The sequence below is a fragment of the Scyliorhinus torazame genome, chromosome 10 (assembly GCF_047496885.1).
Source record: "Scyliorhinus torazame isolate Kashiwa2021f chromosome 10, sScyTor2.1, whole genome shotgun sequence".
In the NCBI taxonomy this organism is placed as follows: domain Eukaryota; kingdom Metazoa; phylum Chordata; class Chondrichthyes; order Carcharhiniformes; family Scyliorhinidae; genus Scyliorhinus; species Scyliorhinus torazame.
The window spans coordinates 264,253,202-264,271,907 of NC_092716.1; the positions used below are offsets into that span (position 1 = coordinate 264,253,202).

Genomic DNA, 18,706 nt, shown 5'->3' on the forward strand with positions numbered 1-18,706 from the left:
AAATGCTGGCAAATGGGATTAGAATTGGCAGATCAGGAGGACGGCACGGTGAGGCAGTGGTTAGCCCTGCTGCCTCACGCGCTGAGGACTCAGGTTCGATCCCGGCTCTGGGTCACTGTCCGTGTGGAGTTTGCACATTCTCCCCGTGTTTGCGTGGGTCTCACCCTCACAACCCAAAGATGTGCAGGGTGGGTGGATCGGCCACGCTAAATTTCCCCTTAATTGGAAAAAAAGAATTGGGCACTCTAAATTTATTTTAAAGAAGAATTGGCAGGTGAGGGCCTATCTTGGGCCGGCACAGACTCAATGGGTGGAAGGGCCGAAGGGCCTTTTCTGACCCGCCTGATTCCAGGCAATGAGTCAGAGCCATCCCCTCCCGTCATTCACCGCGGGTGATAGGAGGTGGGCGCTGATTGGCGGCTGGCAGCCGGGCTCTGATTGGTCGCGTGGAGCCGGGAGCCGATTGGCCGATGGCAGCCGGGCTCTGATTGGCCGCTGGGAGCGGGGCTTTGATTGGCGATTGTCAGTGGGCGGGGCGAGCGGTTGGTGTCGGTTGTCCCGCGGCCCGAGAGGGAGCGGCTCCAGCATGAAGGTGAGAGAGCGGCGCCCGGGGGCCGGGCCCGGGGGAGAGCGGCGCCCGGGCCCGGGGGAGAGAGAGGGGAGACGGGGGGGGGGGAGGAGAGGGGAGACGGTGACGGTGGGGGGGGGGGGGGAGGAGAGGGGAGACGGTGGGGGGGGGGGGGGGGGGGGAGGAGAGGGGAGACGGTGGGGGGGGGGGGGGGGAGGAGAGGGGAGACGGTGGGGGGGGGGGGGGGAGGAGAGGGGAGACGGTGGGGGGGGGGGGGGGGGGAGGAGAGGGGAGACGGTGGGGGGGGGGGGAGGAGAGGGGAGACGGTGGGGGGGGGGAGGAGAGGGGAGACGGTGGGGGGGGGGAGACGGTGGGGGGGGGAGGAGAGGGGAGACGGTGGGGGGGGGGAGGAGGAGAGGGGAGACGGTGGGGGGGGGGAGGAGAGGGGAGACGGTGGGGGGGGGGAGGAGAGGGGAGACGGTGGGGGTGGGAGAGAGGGGAGACGGTGGGGGGGGGAGGAGAGGGGAGACGGTGGGGGGGGGGGAGGAGGAGAGGGGAGACGGTGGGGGGGGGGAGAGAGTGAGGGGAGACAGTGGGGGGGGAGGAGAGGGGAGACGGTGGGGGGGGGAAGGAGAGGGGAGACGGTGGGGGGGGGGAGGAGAGGGGAGACGGTGGGGGGGGGGGGGAGGAGAGGGGAGACGGTGGGGGGGGGGAGAGAGTGAGGGGAGACGGTGGGGGGGGGGAGGAGAGGGGAGACGGTGGGGGGGGGGGAGGAGAGGGGAGACGGTGGGGGGGGGGGAGAGTGAGGGGAGACGGTGGGGGGGGGGGAGGAGAGGGGAGACGGTGGGGGGGGGGGAGAGGGGAGACGGTGGGGGGGGGGAGACGGTGGGGGGGGAGGAGAGGGGAGACGGTGGGGGGGGGAAGGAGAGGGGAGACGGTGGGGGTGGGAGAGAGGGGAGACGGTGGGGGGGGGAGGAGAGGGGAGACGGTGGGGGGGGGAGGAGGAGAGGGGAGACGGTGGGGGGGGGGGAGGAGAGGGGAGACGGTGGGGGTGGGAGAGAGGGGAGACGGTGGGGGGGGGAGGAGAGGGGAGACGGTGGGGGGGGGAGGAGAGGGGAGACGGTGGGGGTGGGAGAGAGGGGAGACGGTGGGGGGGGGAGGAGAGGGGAGACGGTGGGGGGGGGGAGGAGGAGAGGGGAGACGGTGGGGGGGGGGAGGAGGAGAGGGGAGACGGTGGGGGGGGGGAGGAGAGGGGAGACGGTGGGGGGGGGAGGAGAGGGGAGACGGTGGGGGGGGGAGGAGAGGGGAGACGGTGGGGGGTGGGAGAGAGGGGAGACGGTGGGGGGGTGGGAGAGAGGGGAGACGGTGGGGGGGGGGAGAGGGGAGGGGAGACGGTGGGGGTGGGGGGAGGGGAGATGGTGGGGGGGGAGGGGAGACGGTGGGGGGGAGGGGAGATGGTGGGGGGGGGAGACGGTGGGGGGAGGGAGAGAGGAGAGACCGTCGGGGGGGGGAGAGGAGAGACGGTGGGGTGGGGAGAGAGGGGAGACGGTGGGGAGGGGGAGGGGAGACGGTGGGGGGGAGAGGGGAGACGGTGTGGGGGGGGAGAGAGAGGGGAGACGGTGGGGGTGGGAGTGAGGGTAGACGGTTGGGGCGGGAGAGAGGGGAGACGGTTGGGGGGGGGAGAGGGGAGACGGTGGGGGGGGAGATGGTGGGGGGGGGAGAGTGATGGGAGACGGTGGGGGGGGAGAGTGAGGGGAGACGGTGGGGGGGGGAGAGAGGGGAGACGGTGGGGGGGGGAGAGAGGGGAGACGGTGGGGGGGGAGAGAGGGGAGATGGCGGGGGGGGGAGAGTGAGGGGAGACGGTGGGGGGAGAGTGAGGGGAGACGGCGGGGGGGGGGGAAGTGTGAGGGGAGATGGTGGGGGGGGAGACGGTGGGGGGGGAGAGTGAGGGGAGACGGTGGGGGGGAGGAGAGTGGAGACGGTGGGGGAGGGGAGACGGTTGGGGGGGAGGAGAGGGGAGACGGTTGGGGGGGGGGAGGAGAGGGGAGACGGTGGGGGGGGGGGGAGAGGGGAGACGGTGCGGGGGGGGGAGAGTGAGGGGAGACGGTGGGAGGGGGGAGAGACGGGGTGTGAGTGGGGGGCGAGGATAGAGTTGAGCATCTCTGTGTGCGGGGCTGTCTTGTCTATTTCATATCTGATAAGTCTGTTTGTACAAACATTTGCTGCTGTTTATTTACCCGTCATCTTGTATCACAAATACTTCAACTTCTTTTAAAATTCAATGGAACACTCAATTTATTCATGATATTTTTGTGGTTTTAAAGAGCAGGTTTAAAAAAAAAAATCAGAGTATCCAATTTTTTTCCAAATAAGGGACAATTTAGCGCGGCCGAACCACCTACTCTTTACACACTCCACACGGACTGCGAAGAGCCAGTTTAACCCCAGCACGAGAAACTATACTGAACCATCAGCAAATTAATTCATCTTTATTTGCAACAAGGGACATTTCTCTACTGAACCCCCTGCAATTGCTGGTCTTCCCCTGGGGACCATAAGACCATAAGACATAGGAGCGGAGTAAGGCCATTCGGCCCATCGAGTCCACTCCACTATTCAATCATGGCTGATTTCAACTCCATTTACCCGCTCTCTCTCCATAGCCCTTAATTCCTCGAGAAATCAAGAATTTATCAACTTCTGTCTTAAAGACACTCAACGTCCCGGCCTCCACCGCCCTCTGTGGCAATGAATTCCACAGACCCACCACTCTCTGGCTGAAGAAATTTCTCCTCATCTCTGTTCTAAAGTAACTCCCTTTTATTCTAAGGCTGTGCCCCCGGGTCCTAGTCTCCCCTGCTAATGGAAACAACTTCCCTACATCCACCCTATCTAAGCCATTCATTATCTTGTAAGTTTCTATTAGATCTCCCCTCAACCTCCTAAACTCCAATGAATATAATCCCAGGATCCTCAGACGTTCATCGTATGTTAGACCTACCATTCCTGGGATCATCCGTGTGAATCTCCGCTGGACCCGCTCCAGTGCCAGTATGTCCTTCCTGAGGTGTGGGGCCCAAAATTGCTCACAGTATTCTAAATGGGGCCTGACTAATGCTTTATAAAGCTTCAGAAGTACATCCCTGCTTTTATATTCCAAGCCTCTTGAGATGAATGACAACATTGCATTTGCTTTCTTAATTACGGACTCAACCTGCAAGGGACACCATGTCCTAATGTCCAAAAGGCAGTGTCAGCTACTTGAAAGGATAACAATGTTCATATTTTTCATATATATTTCAAATGTATGTATGCCTGCAGCAACAGAAACAATGGACAAAACGGCAGATTAAATAATGTACAGCTGGTGTGGATCACATTTCCAGCAGACAAACCTGATGGTTTCAGTATGTCCTCCAGTACTTGGCTGTATCATAATTTTCAATAAGCGTCGTTCTACCATCATCTGTAATCACCAACCTACGTTAGCTCTGTTCCACCAATGCCTCGAATTTAAATTTCTCATTTTGTTCACATTCGTTTCTGGCCTTGCACTCTTCGTCTTTCCAACTGTACTCTGGAAAGTCTGCTTTATGGCCTCTTGTGCCGCCAGTCTTCCTGCACCCCCATCATTGGCCTTTGTAATTCTGTAAACTTCTCTGCTACTTTTTCCTCTTATTAAGATGTTCTTTAAAATGTATCTCCTTGCCCAAGCTTTTAGTCACCCCTCTTAATGTTCTGTTTGAACGCTCAGTATTTTTGTCTGATTACTCTCCTTTAATGGAATGCTTTACTATTTCACAGATACATTGTAAATGCAAATTGTTGAATTTGCTCACAGACGTCAGGATCAAAGGTTTTACTTTAAACTTCAAATGTTGCCTCACCATTTGTAAGATTTTTGCTAGGTATGCTCTAATGCTATCGTGCGATTGCTGTAATGGAAAACTCCATCCGCGTTTTAAAAGAATATGCATACTGAATCTTTTGTCACTCTGTGCTTCCCTCCAGGAACACTGCTTTAAACATATCGAGCTGAAACTCTGGCTTTACGGAAGGTCCTTGCTGTTCCCAATGGCTCTCACCCACACTCTCTGGTGTCCCCTTTCCTATATATGTCACTAACAAACTTCAGTCATTCTGGAGCTTGCTCCCTGAATAAATGGATGTTGCTCTCGTATCCTTTGCCCAATCCCCTCCTGGATCACATAGTAAGTGTTTTGAGACAAGGCTAGACCTTGAACTTTCAGAAAGCTAAACCAGAGAAGAAAATTACAGCTGAGTGTGGTGTTGGTGAGACCTCTGGAACAGTATTTCTGCAAAGAATGTAGTTTGGATGGGAAAGTTGTGGATGATTGCTTGGAATGCAAACCTGGATGACAGAGGCTTCTGATAGTTGACATGGGAAGGGTCCCATTCTACAGGAGAAAGCCGGATAGCTCCACAGAGCATCAAATAGAAGTTCTGAATTCAGTTAAATGGAAAAAGTGTTTATACTTCAACTTTCCAACTGCAGAGAAAAACAATCACCTGATTGTTTTGAGTCTAATTTAAGAAAATAAACATTTTCCCCAAAGCTGCATTGCAATGGGAGCCCTGCCTGAAGAGACATTTGCTGCGTCTGGAGAGACAGTTAGACCAGGTACAAAAGAGTATTGAATAGACAAAATAATCACCACCGGTGTTACAGAAAAAAACCCAATGGCGATCGTGCAATCTTTGTGCTGAGCTTTTAATGTTGGCCTCGACTCTATTGCTCTGAATCTAAAGCCCAGTTGGGTGACAGTGTTCGTAAGGTTTGTATCTCGTGAACTGTCCCTGCAGCAACAACTCCATGTGAAGTTCATCCTCATCTGGGACGTACCTTATCCGTCTTCAGCAGGATCACCAAGTGTGTTTTCTCTTTGCATTCTCACTATTACAGCCCTGGAAAATGAAAGGGCTCGATCAGAGGAAGAAGGAATTTAGTACCAGTTGTTGCCACACTTCCTCTCCACAACAGCAAAAGAGGAAGCTGGTAGAACTGTATATACTGAAAACGGATTATGTTCATTGGAGTTTGGAAGAGTGAGACGGGATCTCATAGAAACATTCTGACAGGATTAGACAGTGTAGAAAGAATGCTCCAGATAGAACATTACAGCGTAGTACAGGCCCTCCGGCCCTCGATGTTGCGCCGACCTGTGAAACTGCTCTAAAGCCCATCTACACTATTCCCTTATTGTCCATATGTCTATCCAATGACCATTTGAATACTCTTAGTGTTGGCGAGTCCACTACTGTTGCAGGCAGGGCATTCCACGCCCTTACTACTCTCGGAGTAAAGAACCTACCTTTGACATCTGTCTTATATCTATCTCCCCTCAATTTAAAGCTATGTCCCCTCGTGCTAGACCACCCGAGGAAAAAGGCTCTCACTGTCCACCCTATCCAATCCTCTGATCATCTTGTATGCCTCAATTAAGTCACCTCTTAACCTTCTCTCTAACAAAAACAGTCTCAAGTCCCTCAGCCTTTCCTCATAAGATTTTCCTTCCATACCAGGGAACATTCTGGTAAATCTCCTCTGCACCCTTTCCAATGCTTCCACATCCTTCCTATAATGCGCCGACCAGAATTGCACGCAATACTCTAAATGCGGCCGCACCAGAGTTTTGTACAGTTGCAACCTGACCTCATGGCTCCGAAACTCAATCCCTCTACCAATAAAAGCTAACACACCGTACGCCTTCTTAACAACCCTCTCAACCTGGGTGGCAACTTTCAGGGATCTATGTACATGGACACCGAGATCTCTCTGCTCATCCACACTGCCAAGAATCTTACCATTAGCCCAGTACTCTGTCTTCCTGTTATTCCTTCCAAAATGAATCACCTCACACTTTTCTGCAATAAACTCCATTTGCCACCTCTCAGCCCAGCGCTGCAGCTTACCTATGTCCCTCTAACTTGTAACATCCTTCCGCACTGTCCACAACTCCACCGACTTTAGTGTCATCTGCAAATTTACTTTGTCCAGGCCTTGGGGCTGCTGCAGAAACTGCTTACAACCTGGCACCAGGGGTCACAGCCTGAGGATTCAGGGTAAACTATTTCGGACAGAGATGAGGAGACATTTCTTCACACAAAGAGTGGTGAGCCTGTGGAATTCATTACCACAGGAAGTAGTTGATGCTAAACCTTTGAATATATTCAAGAGGCGGCTGGATATAGCACTTGGGGAGAATGGGATCAAAGGCTATGGGGAGAAAGCAGGATTAGGCTATTGAGTTGGATGATCAGCCATGGTGGTGATGAACAGTGGAGCAGGCTCGAAGGGCCAAAAGGCCTCCTCCTGCTCCAATCTTCTATGTATCTATGTGGCAGGTAATCCACTGGAAAAGATTCCCCACATCAATGGATCTCTTGAGGGAAAAAACACAAAGGATGTGAACCGTCCAATATCATGTTCATCTCATGGTTGCAATATTTGTCTGTATCACTGAGTCATCTGAAACCTTGTTCCTCATGTCACAAAATTGCTATAAATTTCATATTCTGTAATTGTTTATCTTTAACCTTGATTTATAAATCACTCTTAGCAATGTAATGTTCAAATAAAGAAATTCGACAGTAAATCAAAATACTTTTCACCCAAAGCTCTGGTGCTGAATTTTTGAGTAGTGTGTCCCAATCTGATCTACTTCAGGAAGACGGAAGTTGTGTGATTTCCGGGGTGGGGGGGTGAAATTTGACTCTGTTACACTCAGTTTCCAGCAGAAAACCAGCATTTGGGAAACCAAACTCCTGTGCCCTGACTGTCAACAAAATGGTCCAGAGGAGGTTCACAAGAATGATCCCTTGAATGAATATGAGGAGCTTTGAGGACTCTGGGTCTACTCGTTGGAGTTTAGAAGGATGAGGGGAGAATCTTATTGAAACTTCCAAGATACTGCAAGGCCTGGATAGAGTGGACATGGAGAGGATGTTTCCACTTGTAGGAAAAACTAGAACCCGAGGGCACAACCTCAGACTGAAGGGACGATCCTTTAAAATCGAGATGGGGAGGAATTTCTTCAGCCAGAGGTTGGTGAATCTGTGGAACTCGTTGCCACAGAAGGCTGTGGAGGCCAAATCACTGTTTTTAAGACAGAGACAGGTGGTTCTTGATTAATGCGGGGATCAGGGGTTATGGGGAGAAGGCAGGAGAATGGGGATGAAAAAAATATCAGCCATGGTTGAATGGTGGAGCAGACTTGATTCGTCGAGTGGCCTAATTCTGCTCCTATGTCTTATGGTCTAACATGTCTGGCGCCATGTTGGGTTTGTGTGCTGTCTTGAAGATGTATGTAAGAGACCTAATGTCTGTTTAAAGACTCAAACTAGAAATAAATATGACAAGTGTTGGACCTGTGCATTCAGGATTATCTGGTTTTAAGTATGGCCTGACCAAAGATCAGGGCTGCTCCTGTTGGCTCCATCTTAAAATTATGTTTCCCTTTCAGACACCCTTCCCTTCCCACTCCTGGTTGGCTGCATCTCCTCTCCCCCACCCCCTTTCCAGGAGTTGCCTTGGGTTGCAAAATGCTGAGACTCTGGTTGAGCTTGATACTGCCCCATAACTCAGATATTTCTGGGGTTACAACTGATGTCCTCAGCTTGCTGCTACCATATAGCTGAGCAATTTGGCATTTTCCTGCTACCAGTCTCATTTGGAGTCCTTATTTCTGTTTTGAAATGTGCACTTTAATATAGCGTGCTTTGTGGTTTCTTGGGCTTTTTTGGAAAGGTGATTTTAAATAAAAAATAGGATTAAAGATTAAACGTACGGCTTCAGACTTGAATAATAGCTGCAATGTTCAGTTCCAGCACAATCCTCAACATGATGCTTGCAGTTTGAAATTGTTATTCTATAAGGGATTCAAAAGCATGGCTGATTCTGGTATTGCCGATAATGTCTGTGTATCCTGCCTAATTTCTCAAAATAATTGAATTTGTGGTAAAATATATATTTTTATTCCGAGTTCTACCAGTTTTATGAATAACGCAACAAATCCTCAGGATTGGTACAATACTATGTAAAGTTAAAGCACACGGGATTACGGGTAGTGTCTGCAGATGGATAGAAAGCTGGTTAGTAAACAGGAAGCAAAAAGTTGGAATAAATTGACCTTTTTCTGATTGGCAGGCAGTGACCAGTGGGGTAACGCAGGGATCTCTGCTAGGAGAACTGTTCACATTATATATTAATGATTTGAACAAGTGGACTAAATTTAGTATTTCCAAATTTGCAAATGATAAAAAGTTGGGTGGGAGGGTGAGCTGTGAGGAGGATACAGAGATGCTTCAGTGGAATTTGGATAGGCTGAGTGAGTGGGCACACGCATGGCAGATGCAGTATAATGTGAATAAAAATGAGGTTATCCGCTTTGGTAGCAAAAATAGGAAGGCAGATTATTATTTAAATGGGTATAAATGGAGAGAGGCGGATACTCAGCGAGAGCTTGGTGTCCTCGTACATCAGTCACTGAAAGTGCACAGGTATAGCAGGCAGTATAGAAGACAAATGGTATGTTGCCCTTCATAGTGAGAGGATTGAGTATAGGAGTAGAGATGTATTACTATTGTACAGGACATTGGTGAGGCCACACCTGGTGTATTGTGTGCAGTTTTGGCGTCCTTGTGTTTTTATTTTCTATGTACAATAAAAATGCATCAGTTTACGTGAATACAGAAAATGGCACGAGAGCAACACAGGATCAGCTTAATCATTAAACTTGGTGCCTCTATGTACCAACAGATAAACTAGAGAATGAGGGAGAGGAGGATAGGGCCATGAAAACACCTTCACATGCAGCGAATGTTCGTACAGCCAATGAAAGTATAGGATAAGATCTTCATGATATGTTCAGGCACCCACCAAAACCTATCTCCCCAATCCCAGTCATAACACTTGGGACCTTCTCTCGGATATAAGACCTGTCTGTACATTTGCAAGAGCCAGTCAACGATTCTTTAACCCCAAAATAACAAAGAAAAAAACGGCAGAAAAAAGACATCAGTTCTGAGAGGATATTTTACATATAACCACAAACCACAGCAAATCCCCCAAATCCAACACTGAGCGATCATCATCCCACACGTTTATGCTGACCGGGTTCAGATTACAATCATTGCGGTTGGTGTCTTCCAACACTGACAATGATAGGATAAAAAGGTACTACCAAGAGCAGACGATCTCCGGATACCTGGATATAGCCATAAGCACATGGTCCCATGGTGCACGCCCCCCACCTTCATGCGCCCAAAGACATCCAGGCCAAGAAAGAACACACCACGCAAATGGGAGCAACAGGATACTGCCCTCAATACAAGACATGCCTTGGCATTTTACACTCTCACACAGGAGCCAGTAAACTAAGGATACCCATACCATGCCGAACTCGCTACACGAGCTCGCTCCTCTCTCGCCACATCAGAGACACCATTCCAGCCCATCGACACTGGAAGATCTACACCATCCTCCACTGAGGAAACTCCACCAACAGAGAGAAGAATTGTCAAGACACCCACCAACTGTGCATCTTGGGAGGATTACCTTCCCATCCACCACACATGATGAGGGAAGCTCCCTGAAACACACTATCCCAAAGCGGGGCCTGCATCAGCACCCTCCTTGCCGAAGTAAGGAAACAAAACCTCAAAAGAGAGGAACACCAGGATGAGCCAAAGAATGCCAGACAGTGTAGTGATCCAGAGGCAGAACAGCGTAGACTCGCCAGAAACCGGATTCTGCCTCCCCAGGAAAGCCCAGGCACTCCAGGGCAAGCTGGAAGTCTTTATAAAAGGTCACTCGCAGGAGGGCACCTAACTCACCCACCCAGCCTACCTTTGAACTGAAGAAAGACTCCGACAGCACTGATTCACAGTACTCCGACTCTCACTCAGACCCTGCAGTCCGCAGGGTCGACCTCCCCAGTAGAACCCTACCTCGACAACAGAGAGAAGAGCAGGAAACACCATAAGGGGACAACTTTGGGAAGGGTAACCGACTGCACCACACAACACACCTACACTTGATCCACGTAAACACAATTCCTCCTGTCCTAACCTACTCAAATCAAGCGACCACTGCCACTACCCACACAGCCAAGTGCATATTGAAGACTAATCCACGGAAGAATCAAGGATTAACCAACCACACTGAAATAGGCGCTATACACATTCCCTACTCCAACAACGGCAGAGCTGCCAACCACAAAGAAGAAACATCAAGAACCATGTCCTCTCGAGGATACATAATTTGTCCTGACCTTCATTGGCAAGGATTCCACAATCTCAAAATGACAAAAATACAAAAGAGAAACTTGACACCAATTGATCTAACTGGGCGCTTTTCTCATCCACAATGAGGATTTACATGGCAATACCAACCACCACCACATCAAACCATCTACCCACCATCCTGGCACGGCCCTACTCCTCATCTCTATAAACAAGGTGAAGGGTACCTAAAATGTGCTCCCTCTCTGTAAACTAAGGATTACAGCACATTAAAAAAACTAGGTACATACTGCACAAGCCACATGTCACACTATCAACTCAGCAAGAGGCGGCAACCACCTCTGTGCTCATATATGTACAGCCTTGTCAGGAAAAATGACAATAACATAAAATCCGCGGCATAGAATTTACAGCGCAGAAGGAGGCAATTCGGCCCATTGAGTCTGCACCGGCCCTTACAAAGAGCACCCTACTCGAGCTCACATATCTACCCTATCCCCGTAACCCAGCAACCCAACCCCCACTTAACCTTTTTTGGACACGAAGGGCAATTTAGCATAGCCAATCCACCTAACCTGCACATCTTTGGAATGTGGGAGGAAACCGGAGCACCCGGAGGAAACCCACGCAGACACGGGGAGAACTTGCAGACTCCGCACAGACAGTGACCCAGCCGGGAATCGAACCTGGGACCCTGGAGCTGTGAAGCAATTGTGCTAACCACTATGCTACCGTGCTACCCTAAATGCTACTGTGCTGCCGGCATATTCATAAGGGGATAAATATCAGGGTTATTTATGAACTGCGGAATAATATCACTAGCCAAGGAGCTTGGAACGGTCAAAGCCATCACAGGATTTCCGAGCAGCATTCATGATCTCTCCAGAGTTCTGTCGAAGCCCCTGCACCCCTGCCATGTCGTCACCTTGAAGCCTAGGCAGCAAGAAACCTTATGCCCCAGCAAGAAGCGTAACCCACCGCGTTTAACTGCTTCCAACCTTTCTTGCCGAACACTGGGGCTGTTTAGCATAGGGCTAAATCGCTGGCTTTGAAAGCAGACCAAGGCAGGCCAGCAGCACGGTTCGATTCCCGGACCAGCCTCCCCGAACAGGCGCCGGAATGTGGCGACTAGGGGCTTTTCACAGTAACTTCATTTGAAGCCTACTTGTAACAATAAGCGATTTTCATTTCATTCATTTCATCAAGGACAAGACAACTCTAAACCAGATCTCCGACGGACTCTAGGCCTCAAAAACCAGAGACGGAGTGCTCTTATCAAACTCAATTCCCAGCCTTCAAATCAAGATTGTGAAAGCATAGCAGCCAACTCTCAAACTCTGAGGGGAATTCGGCCCCAGCTCCCTTCCCAGGGGCTGGTTTCGCTTAGTGGGCTAAACAGCTGGCTTGTAATGCAGAACAAGGCCAGCAGTGCAGGTTCAATTCCCGTACTGGCCTCCCCGAACAGGCGCCGGAATGTGGCGACTCGGGGCTTTTCACAGTAACTTCATTGAAGCCTGCTTGTGACAAGTGATTTTTATTATTATTATTATTCCAGACCAGGTGCATGAACAATCACTGCCTAGCCCCATGTCCCCAAGGTGACCAGTCTATTTGACATACGTGCAACAGGATTTCCAAGGACAGAAGGCGAGCCCCCACCGTCGATTCTTTTCACTACTTTAACCATTCTCTTAAAGATATCTCGCTATTCATCAATGTGAACACCAACAGCCTGTGCCAAGGAACCACAACCATCGTCCACTGCAAGGTGGGCCCCACCCTGGAGCCTCTGATCGCCTCCATAATTAAGGATTTTTTAACACGAATCCCCATTGGCAAAATCTGGCCAGAATCTTCTAGGAAGATAGCAGAGGATTTATGCACCAGGAACAAATATTTATGGGTTGTGGCACCCGGATTAAAAAATAAGGATTAAAGGTGAGTAACGCCAGAGCTGATGAAAACACAGCCGGTCCCGCACTCTCATCACGTAATAATCCACCCCCCGAAAACAGTTTTTCGAACGTGAAGCAGCAACCTGATGTTGTGCAGTAATGAGTAAACTTTGTTACCTGGGCAAGTGCGCGGCTGATTTTAGACCTACATGCCCCGGAGTCACAACACAAGTGAATTAACCAATAATTTGTATAAAAATACCTGAAATCTTTGGTCCTTGGCTGCCCAATAATTACTGCCGCCAGGTTTGTAAATTTAAACGCAATTACTTCAAAACGATATAGATGGATTGGTAGAGTGGGCGATAAAGTGGCAGATGGAATTTAACATTTGGGGAGGTCAAACAGTGGTAGGGAGTACACAATAAATGGGAATTTACTAAGAGGGGTAGATAAAGTGAGAGACCTTGGTGTATAGGTACACAGTTTAAGGAGACAAGTGTGTTAAAAAGCCTATGGAAAGCTCTCCTTCATTGACTGAGGTATAGAATATAAAAGTAAGGAATTGTATAAAACACTGGTGAGGCCACAACTGGAGTATTATGTGCCGTTTTGGTCACATTACAGGAAGAACATAATTGCTCTGGAATTGTGAGTGCAGAGGAGGTTTATTAATCTTTATTGTCACAAGTAGACTTACATTAACAGTGCAATGAAGTTACTGTGAAAAGTCCCTAGTCGCCACATTCTGGCGGCTGTTCGGTACACAGAGGGAGTTCAGAATGTCCAAATTGCCTAATAGCACAGCATGTCTTTTGGAACTTGTGGGAGGAAACCGGAGCACCCGGAAGAAACCCACGCAGACACGGAGAACATGCAGACTCTGCACAGACAGTGACCCAAGCCGGGAATCGATCCTGGGACCCTGGCGCTGTGAAGTAACAGTGTTAACCACTGTGCCACCCATGTTCTACCGTGCTGCCCATTACAGGAATGTTACCAGGGCTAGAAAAGTGTTGTTATGACGAGAGATTGGATAGGTTGGGTTATTTTCCTTGGAGCAACGAAGGCTGAGGGGTGACTTAATTGAGGTGTACAAAATTATGAGGGGGAGAGGGTAGACCAGATAAAAATGTTTCTCTTGGTGGAGAATTCTAAAACCAGGGGACATAGATTCAAGAGGCCGAAGGTGTAACGGGTACGTGAGGAAGAACTTTTTTATGCAGGGGGTAGTGAGAGTCTGGAATAAACTGCCTAAGGTGGTGGTGGAGGCAGAGACCCTAAACTCTTTTAAAACATACCTGGATCTGCACCTTCAGTGCTGTCAGCTACAGGGCTATGGATCGGATACAGGAAGGTGGGATGAGAAAGTGCACCTGGGTGTCCTCGGGCTAGCATGAACAAAATGGACCAAATGGCCTCCTGTGCTGTAATTTCTCTACGATATTGTTGATTTATAAGTAGAACAAATATGTAAACAGTTGGTTAAATGTCCTTTAACTGCCCTACCCTGTACCTATATAACACGAGAGAGAAAAACACAAAGGAGAAGGAAAAGGGTGAAAATATAATGAGGATTAAGGTCAAAAGAGAAAAGCCCTTGCTTCAGCTGATGAGTTCTTCAGTGCACCCTCTTCACAGTACGAGCGTGGTTTAAAGTCTCTGGTCTACATGTAATCTTTTTTTTTATACATAGAATTTACAGTGCAGAAGGAGGCCATTCGGCCCATCGAGTCTGCACCGGCTCTTGGAAGGAGCACCCTACCCAAGGTCAACACCTCCACCCTATCCCCATAACCCAGTAACCTCACCCAACCCCACCCAACACTAAGGGCAATTTTGGACACTAAGGGCAATTTATCATGGCCAATCCACCTAACCTGCACATCTTTGGACTGTGGGAGGAAACCGGAACACCCGGAGGAAACCCACGCGCACACGGGGAGGATGTGCAGACTCCGCACAGACAGTGTCCCAAGCCGGAATCGAACCTGGGACCCTGGAGCTGTGAAGCAGTTGTGCTATCCACATTGTTATAGTGCTGCCCCTTCTGTGCAGCTCAGTGGTATACATACACAGATACATAGAAGATGCAGGAGGAGGCCTTTTGGCCCTTCGAGTCTGCTCTGCCATTCATCACGATCATGGTTGATCATCCAACTCAATAGCCTGATCCTGCTTTCTCCCCATAGCCTTTGATCCCATTCTCCCCAAGTGCTATATCCAGCCGCCTCTTGAATATATTCAAAGGTTTAGCATCAACTACTTCCTGTGGGAATGAATTCCACAGGCTCACCACTCTTTGTGTGAAGAAATGTCTCCTTATCTCTGTCTGAAATTAGTTACCCTGAATCCTCAGGCTGTGACCCCTGGTTCTGGACACACCTATCATTGGTAACATCTTCCCTGCATCTACCCTGTCTAGTCCTGTTAGAATTGTATAAGTCTCTATGAGATCCCCTCTCATTCTTCTGAACTCCAGCGAGAACAATCCCAACCTAGTCAATCTCTCCTCATATGACAGTCCCGCCATCCCTGGAATCAGTCTGGTAAACCTTTGATGCACTCTCTCGAGAACAAGAACATCCTTCCTCCGAAAACGAGACCAAAACTGCACACAATATTCTATGTGTGGCCTCACCAAGGCCCTGTATAATTGCAGCAACACATCCCTGCTTCTGTACTCGGACAGCTTTCTCTGAAGAACCCTCTGACCCCACAACAGCCTGTTCTCAGTGAGCGTTATCTGATTCTGGACATCAATCTCTTTTTTGGAGACAGAGGGTTATCAGTTGCTGGATTCTGCTTGCTCAGCCGGTTCTGCAGAGAGATATCAGATTCTGGGCTCTGTTTCACACCCCTTTTTTTGGAACAATAGAGAGAGAGATCTCTTACACTGACTTTCTGGAGAGAATTAATCAGATCTTTGAGAGAGGGAGTTAGAGCTCCTCCATCCAGGCTTCAGAATCAAACATGAAACTAGAAACCCAGCCTTGTCTCTGAAAAACCCTCCGTGAGATCAGGACCAATCACCACTGGTTGGGAAAAGCACAGCACTTCAAGCCAGTTCATAGGCCGCCATCCAAATCAGTCAAAGTGAGTCATCACTGGTGTCAGTCTAAATCAGCACAGCCTTCTGGAATCTGCTTGTTTGAATTAAAGGCACCATGGATTCCTTGAAGTTCCGAAGGCTAGTACTGAGAACATTTCACCTATTGCTCAGCACTTCTCCCTCACTGCCCCATTGTTGTATCTTTTATCTTCAAAACTTTTTTTAAACCTTCCCAAGAAAGAACAAGACCGACAATATTCAAGTACATATTTTCAAACATAAAGGTATCATATTGAAGTAAATCTGGTCTGATAGTAATTACAGAGACCTGACTGCAGGAGGATGAGGATTGGGTCCTGAATATTGAGAAGTACGTGACATTCAAGAAAACTAGCAAGTTGGGAAAGATGGAGGGGTAGCATTATTCAAGAATGGCATTTGTACAGGAGATCAGGATACGGAATCAATTTGGGTGAGATGAGGCATAGTAGGGAAAAGGAGTCACTAGTGGGAGTAAACTGCATGCCCCCTAACAGTAAAATGTACAAGAAATATTGGGTGCTTGTGATAAAGGGACGGCAATAATCACAGATAACGTTAATCTACATCTCAACTGGAAAAATCAGATTGGCAGTAGTAGCCTAGATGAGTTCTTTGAATGCTTTTGACATAGTTTCTTAGAACAACACATTCTGGAACCAACCAGAGAACAGATTGTTTTAGAATTAGTATTGTGTAATGTGACAGGATTAATTAATAACCTCAGAGTAAAGGCACCCCTAAATAGCAGAGACCACAATGTGAAGAGATTTTACATCCAGTTTGAAAGGGAGAAGAGTAGGTCTAAGACTAGTATTTTAAACTTAAATAAAGGCAACTATGTAGGCATGAAAGCTGAGCTTTGTGAAGTGAACTGGGATACTAGGCTAGAAGATATATCAATAAAGATGCCGTGCCAGACATTTAAGGGGATATTTCTGAATACTCAGGATAAGTATATTCCTATCATAAAAAACATTCTAAATGGAGGAACCATCATCCAGAGTTAACTAAAGAAGTTAAGAAAAGTATCAAACTTAAGGAAAAGCATATCATTGTGCAAAGATGAGTGGCAAGTCAGATGATTGGTCAGAATTTAAAGAATTGCAGAGAATGACACAGCTCATCAAGGGAAAGAAATGAGATGAATCTAGCTAGGAATATAAAAATAGAGAGCAAGTGTTTCTACAGGTATTTAAACAGGAAAAGGATAAGTAGAATGAGTGTTGGTCCTCTGGAAAATGAGAATGGGGAGTTAAAAGTAAATAATATGGAAATGGCAAATTAAATCTAAGGAAATAAGATACATTCCAGTCATAGCTGTAAATTAGGCGATGGAAAGGAGAGGGGGACCTGGTGAAATTCCAATCACAGGGGAAGCTGTACTGAGCAAACTGATGGAGCTGTGGCTGCTAAGTCTCCAGAACCAGATGGACTTCATCCTTGGATCTTAAAAGAGGTTGCTGGTTTAGCTCAGTGGGCTAGACAGCTGGTTTGTGATGCAGAACAAGGCGAGCAGCGTGGGTTCAATTCCCGTACCAGCTGAGAATTCTGAATTATTCCTCTTGTGTCCTTGAATAGGTGCTGGAATATGGCGACTAGGGGCTTTTCACAGTAACTTCATTGCAGTGTTAATGTAAGCCTACTTGTGACAATAAACGTTATTTAAATTATTTAAATTTAATGAAATCATGGATACATTGATGTTAAATTTCCAAAATTTGTTAAATTCTGACGAGGTTCCATCAGACTGGAAAAGTAGCAATTATAACTCTTTATTAAGGGAGGGAGGCAGCAAATTATAGTCCATATATGTCAAGGCCCTTCCTGTCAATTCCCTTTTGTCCCTTTTATTTTCGCTGTTATTATTTTGATCCATGAATGCTTCATTGACAAGTCGAGCAGGGGAAGTGAGAAACTCCAAAGTTACAAAAGAGAACACTGCTAATTTCCAGACAGCAGAACTCAAACCTTTCTGCACCTGAGAGATCGGTGGGACTCCGTTCGATTGGTTGGCTGGTGGCCAATGAATTGGTTAAAAGGCTGTATTCTGCCTGGTAACAGGTGGTGATAGGATCCTGCCTGAATGGGATGACTTTTTTCAGAGAACCAAGGAATGGCATTTAGAGCCCTGGACACTCGGAGGAAAGGACCTGCTCTCTCTTTCTCTTTTGTTTTTCTCCAGAAAATCTGTACAGCTGCTGTAAATCTGAAACTTCACCTCAATGAATCTACAGTGAAAACCATTACAGACTGGAATCAGAAACCTCAAACTGGAAGCCTCGACTGAAGAAAGGTGTGCTAGAAACAACCATCTGAAACAAAGACATATCTTTTTATTTTCATTATTATTTTTACACCCCTCTTTTCCGCTCTGTCTGTTTGTTTATCTTGTGTGTGTAAGGGAGGGGGGAGGTGTTGCTAACTTTTGGTTGGTTCTTAATTTGGCTCTATTTAATTATGTTTGCTCAAGAGTCGCCAGATATCTTTCGACACCACCACAAGGCTCAGAACCGAATACTGATCAATGACTCGATACACCAGTTAGTAAGTTCAAAAGCAATGCTCATTATTTACACACCGTCAAATCTACTCATGCATAAACTCTACAAACTAAACTACCACGATTACTAAAGCCTATACTTAGCTTTGAGCGCCCACTCAGTCAGAGGAACAATGGCCGTTGCTCGGTTCTGAGGCTGCTGGGTTGAGATCTTTACAGGGTAGCAACTAGGAGCGTCTATCTCGTAGCGTGCGTTGACTTGGAACTTACTTGGTCTGCTGTAGCTGCTCGGCTGGTCTCTCTCTTCACTGAGAGCCAAAGCCAAAGGAGGAAGATTCTCCCTTGGGTGATACCTCTTATGCTGAAAAGGGCTTTAAGCCCTTTTG

General features: G+C 48.3%; 2 protein-coding genes across 5 annotated transcripts in view; one reads left to right on the top strand and one right to left on the bottom strand.

The window, feature by feature from the left end:
* Positions 1 to 18,706, bottom strand: part of LOC140384765 (uncharacterized) — a 95,908-nt gene that overhangs the window by 38,491 nt on the left and 38,711 nt on the right. The window lies entirely within an intron of this gene.
* LOC140384766 (transmembrane protein 263-like) overlaps positions 465 to 18,706 on the top strand; it is a 458,167-nt gene continuing 439,925 nt past the window's right edge. For 2 of the 4 annotated variants that reach the window (XM_072466765.1, XM_072466767.1), the window contains exons 1-2: positions 519 to 592; positions 4,580 to 4,779. In XM_072466765.1, coding sequence (XP_072322866.1) covers positions 4,684 to 4,779 — 96 coding nt within the window. In that variant the 5' untranslated portion in view covers positions 519 to 592; positions 4,580 to 4,683. Of the gene's footprint in view, positions 593 to 4,372; positions 4,477 to 4,579; positions 4,780 to 18,706 lie in introns of all 4 variants that reach the window. The other 2 variants (XM_072466766.1, XM_072466768.1) reach the window with 2 other exon arrangements.